General features: G+C 38.5%; 2 protein-coding genes across 3 annotated transcripts in view; one reads left to right on the forward strand and one right to left on the reverse strand.

Annotated features, from left to right (window-relative positions):
* The window catches only part of rnf223 (ring finger protein 223), a 6,946-nt gene extending 4,843 nt beyond the window's left edge, over window positions 1-2,103 (forward strand). The window contains exon 2 of the mRNA XM_014010336.1: window positions 1,136-2,103. Coding sequence (XP_013865790.1) covers window positions 1,225-1,935 — 711 coding nt within the window. The 5' untranslated portion in view covers window positions 1,136-1,224 and the 3' untranslated portion in view covers window positions 1,936-2,103. The remainder of the gene's footprint in view (window positions 1-1,135) is intronic.
* The window catches only part of ptpn11b (protein tyrosine phosphatase non-receptor type 11b), a 73,620-nt gene that overhangs the window by 11,736 nt on the left and 56,819 nt on the right, over window positions 1-5,065 (reverse strand). The window lies entirely within an intron of this gene.

Below are 5,065 nucleotides of genomic sequence, written 5' to 3' on the forward strand. Positions count from 1 at the left end.
GTATTATACATGGGTTATTGATAGATTTTTAATGCTTTTAAGCTAAAAAAAAAAGATGATCGTATTATACTTGAGATCGTATTATGCATGAATAAATTTGGCGTTTTAAAAACTACAATAAGTCATTTAGCCAGGGTAACACTGATTGACTGGTGCTAGCTCATGCTAACACTAATGCTAGCTACTGCTAGTGACTGATGCTTTCTGCTGCATCAATGCTAGCTGTTGCTAACATGTGATAGCCATTGCTACCAGAGACTGACGCTTTCTACTGCTTAATTAATGCTAGCTGCTGCTGAGAATTTTGATGTTAAAATATCAGTGGCCGGCTGACAAAAAAGCAAATTAAACAGCAAAAGGTTTAAAATGTATTCAACCAAAATTTWTGAAAAGATTAGCAAGTTAGATAAGTTGCTTAGTTATTTAGCTGTACAAAAATCTTTCACCAGCGTTAAATTTGAAGAAAAGCAACCAGTCGAGCAATCAGGTCTTTGCAAAATCATTATTGGATAAATAAAATAACTTTTTTACATAAGAAAAATATGATTAGCTGTTTAGCAGTGCCTTTATGACGTACAGAGTCAACCCTGTCTGTAATTTTATGTTGGAAGCAAAGGTTGTGTGTAAAATAGTAACGGCTTTAAATTCTTCCTCTGATCTAATAGTTTTAAGAATTGTTAAAGCTGTAAGAACACTGCCCTTCTAGGTAAGAACACCCTGGGTGTACAGGCAGAACTGCCCCACTTTACAGGTGTGGATTAATGATCGTCTTTGTCCTTTTTTGTCTGACGTTTTACTTGTTTGTTTGTGTCCCGTTGGTTGAGTAAGTCCAGTAGATTACTCAACAACACATTTGACCCATTTTCCTCACTCCTGTAACTGACTTACTCACCTCGCAGATGAAAAATCCCATAGGCTTGGTGATGTCTTGTGTGGGGCTGGTGGGTAAAAATAATCTGGAGTTCAAACGTTCAGATGACTCTTCTGTAATCTGCTCTGATTGACTTGTTAGGATTTTGGTTGAGGATGAATGAAAAATAAGAGGTTTTGGAAAAAAACAGAACAACTTTTATGTGTCAGTCAGAAGAAATCATTGAAGTGATGTTAACTAATCTGTACTTTTCATTCTCTTTAGATAATCCAGAATATAACCCATCCATCCATCATCCATCAAAAACCAGGCAGTTCACAGGACAGAAGTGAGAAAGGTTCAAGTTTCTAAAGATGGAGCAGGACACTCAACAAATCTGGCAAATGCAAACCTCCCCACCAGGAGAGGTGCAGAAGAAGATCTCCGTGGCGGGCCAGCCGGAGTGCTCCATCTGCTACAACACCTACGACAACGTCTTCAAAACGCCCAAGTTGCTGGAGTGCACTCACACCTTCTGTCTGGAGTGCCTCTCCCGCCTCATGGCGGTCTCCTTATCCGACCAGGATGACATTGGTGGCAGCGCACGGCTTTCGTGCCCCTTCTGCCGTCACCCCACCATGTTGCCCGAGGAGGGACCTCCGGCCTTGGCCACCAGCCGCGAGGTCCTCTGCAAGCTTCCCAGCCACCAGCAGAAGGAGGAGCCGGTGTGGCTGGAGGGTGAGAAGCTGTGCTACAAGAGCTCCAGGCAGGACGCCATGTCGGGCGCCCCCAACAGCCCCGTGGCCTTCTGCGTCTGCATCGACATTGGGGCCAGTAAGTCGGCGGACGCTCCCGTCCAGACAAGGCCCCGGACTCCGGGCCTGCTGGGCAGACTGGCGGACTGGAAGAGGTTGATCCTCTTCTTTATACTCATGGTGCTGCTGGTCATAGTTGTGTTGTGGCCCCTGCAGTGTGTATTCAGCACTGGAAACCTGCGCTGCACAAAGGGCCAACAGCAAACCACCACCACAACTAGTCCCACTACTTATACTCCCTTCATCAGCAGGGCTGGCCTGAAAGGATAGAACAGCTCAACTACGAGGACAATGTGCATAAAGATGCTTTTTTAAAAACTTTTTTTTTTTTTTTTTTACTATTTCTGGTTGATGAATCTCTTCGGATAATGTCCTGATGCATCTCAGTAATCCAGGTAGAAAAAAATCAAAAAGAAAAAATAAGTAGGTCTTCTGGACGGGTTCTTCTTTAGTGAAACGTTTCGTCTCTCCTCCAGGAGACTTCTTCAGTCTGATGAGTTTCAGGTGAACTCAGCCTTATAAGCACTGCCTCCACATGGTGGACAAACAGGTTAGTCACATGCAAAAGAGGGCCATCGCCTAACAATGGGCTTGATTAGCTCTATAGGGGGTCATGTGGCCCATCACCTGACTTACTGGTTTGGATACTTCGGCTGTGGTTCTTTGGTGTCGTGTTATGTGTATAATCAAGCTTATTGTTAGGCGATGGCCCTCATTTGCATGTGACTAACCTGTTTGTCCACCATGTGGAGGCAGTRCTTATAAGGCTAAGTTCACGTGAATCTCATCAGATTGAAGAAGTCTCTTGGAGGAGAGACGAAACGTTTCACTAAAGAAGAACCAGAGGACCTACTTATTTTTTCTTTTTGACTCTTTGGATAAGTGCATTTCCCCACCCAAACAACCATAATGTCACACAGATGATCTTATATTTAAAAAGTGGGGTATTACGGAAAAAATCAACTTTTTGGAACTTTATGTCATGTTATATCATTCCCTCATCAAGAACATGCCTAGAGTGTTGCTTTGACTCTTTCATGCATGTTTGAGAAACCACTGAATCTTCTGTTGTAGCCACGTGGAACTGATCAAACACTTGCTGGTACAAAGCTCCGCCTATTTCCACAAAGCTCCTCCCTGAAGCTCAGTCTCAGTAGGACGTTCTTAAAAAGACAGAGGCCAATTTAGATGGGCTATGATGCGAAGCCAAATTTATTTTTGACATATTCAGAGTTTTCATAACTGAAACTAACAGTTACTTGATTGTGGTTTAGAATTGAAGTATTTGTCTGGAAAATACATTTCAGYCCCCCTTTAAAAAAGCATACATTAGCAGTTCTAAATGACCACAACTTTAAACCCAACAAAAAATAAAGTTAAAGACATCAAAAAGCATCGATTGATGTTTTACACTTCAATCCAAACAGATCAGATGATTAACAGGTTTGACGACCTGAGCTGAAAGTTAAACGTCTACTAAACATTCAGCCATGATGCGTAAAGTCGCCGTTGTGTCCAAAGCAAACAGACGAGCTTTGTAGCATTTACTGTGACTGAAATGTGAACTTTTTTTTAAATTATTCCATCACCTTCAGTTGGCTGCAAGAGAGGATGTTCAACTGGAAACATTACGTACTGTACATTTGATTGCATGTTTTTTATGCCTTTGTTTACAAGTGTGACTGAAAGTAAAGTATTAACACAAATCATGTCAAAACATTAACAAAGACCATGAAGTTCTTTTTTAAATATAAACCAAAGGTTTAACGAGAAGCTGTAAAAAGATTCTGACTTCTGTTCATTTTCTCCCTACACAAATTTTAACCTTACTTTCCCTTTTCCGGGGCAGGAAGTTGTATTTATTTATTTATTACTGGGCTTCACACAGAGGAAAAGTTCAACCGTGGGATTTCCAAATTTGCTCAACTAATACACGATAAGATTTCCTTTAAATTTGGGCTTTTATGTCGAAGCGGCCATAAATGCATAACTTCCTTAAAGGCTTTCGCACTGCCAGGAAACCCGGTTAAACATTAAACCCAGACGAAAGCAAACACGGCTCCGAAATGGCTTCTTAACAAGACATTCATCTACTTTTTCCTGCTCTACTTCTTTCAACTGAATTTTTAATTGGGAAGCCTGATTATTTGTCTGCAACTGCAGAATAACAGAATAAACTTTTATTTTGAGTGGCAGCCAAATTCAATAAAAACAGAATGCCCTGGTAATAATAATAATAATAATAATAATAATAATAATAATAATAATAATAATAATAATAATAATAATAATAATAATAATAATAATAATAATAATAATAATAATAATAATAATAATAATAATAATAATAATAATAATAATAATAATAATAATAATAATAATAATAATAATAATAATAAAGTTTTACTTAAAAATCTATTTTCTTGTTTGATTTTTGAACTCATGATGTAAAATATGTTGAAGCTAATTAAAAAAAAGCAGTTAGCACAAGCTCAACCGGTTTTCTGAAACTTGTTTTTCTYGCTTTTCAGATCTGATTTTAAACGAGCGCTTCATCCTGTCAGTTTGCAATTTCTTCACAAGAGCAATTTTCTGCCCATTTAAAATATAAAAAGTAAAAAATCAAAAAGTTTATAACCGTGCTTCTCTGTGAGGTTCCTTGTTGGATTTCTAAGCAGTTAAAAAAAAAAAAAAAAAAACTACAACTTAATTACACGAAACACCAAATGGTTAACTTTTCTGTGCCATCACAAATTTTTATTAATCTTTTTGAGGACCATTTCTGGCAGCTCATTGCATCAGTAGACGTTTTTAAAAAAAGGCGTCTGGGTGGAACCAGTGCAAGAAGAAGAAGAAAAAGAAGAAGAAGAAGAAGAAGAAGCAGAAGCAGAAGAAGAAGAAACTGGACAACAATGGAGCACTTTGAATATCACTGACTTCAGGCTTACTGCAACCAGCTGGGAGAGGGAATAAAAATCACTTCAACATGTTCAAGTAAAAGTAGGAGAACCAGCAGAAATACATGTCACCACTGAATACTTCAGTAGATACAGGATTTACTCATCAATACCCATCAACAGTAAAAGTACAGGAAGGAATAAATCAATTTAAAGGACATGAAATGAAAGAAAAATACCAAYAACGTAAAAAACTATTTCCACAGCTAAAGGACATCCACGCAGCCTGAGGCGACATTTTCTGCAGTTTCACACAATGTCTATAAACTTAGGGCTTCAACAGTTAAAGTACCAACAAGATTTGGCAAGACATGCAATTCCATTTTGGATCTTATTTTCACAAATCCATCCTCCATATATGGCATATCTGGAGTTATAAATACTTCAATCTCGGATCATTCACTTATTTATGTCATTAGAAAAAACCTTAAGAAACCTACAGG

The sequence above is a fragment of the Austrofundulus limnaeus genome, unplaced genomic scaffold (genome assembly GCF_001266775.1).
Source record: "Austrofundulus limnaeus strain Quisiro unplaced genomic scaffold, Austrofundulus_limnaeus-1.0 Scaffold68, whole genome shotgun sequence".
NCBI classification, from domain to species: domain Eukaryota; kingdom Metazoa; phylum Chordata; class Actinopteri; order Cyprinodontiformes; family Rivulidae; genus Austrofundulus; species Austrofundulus limnaeus.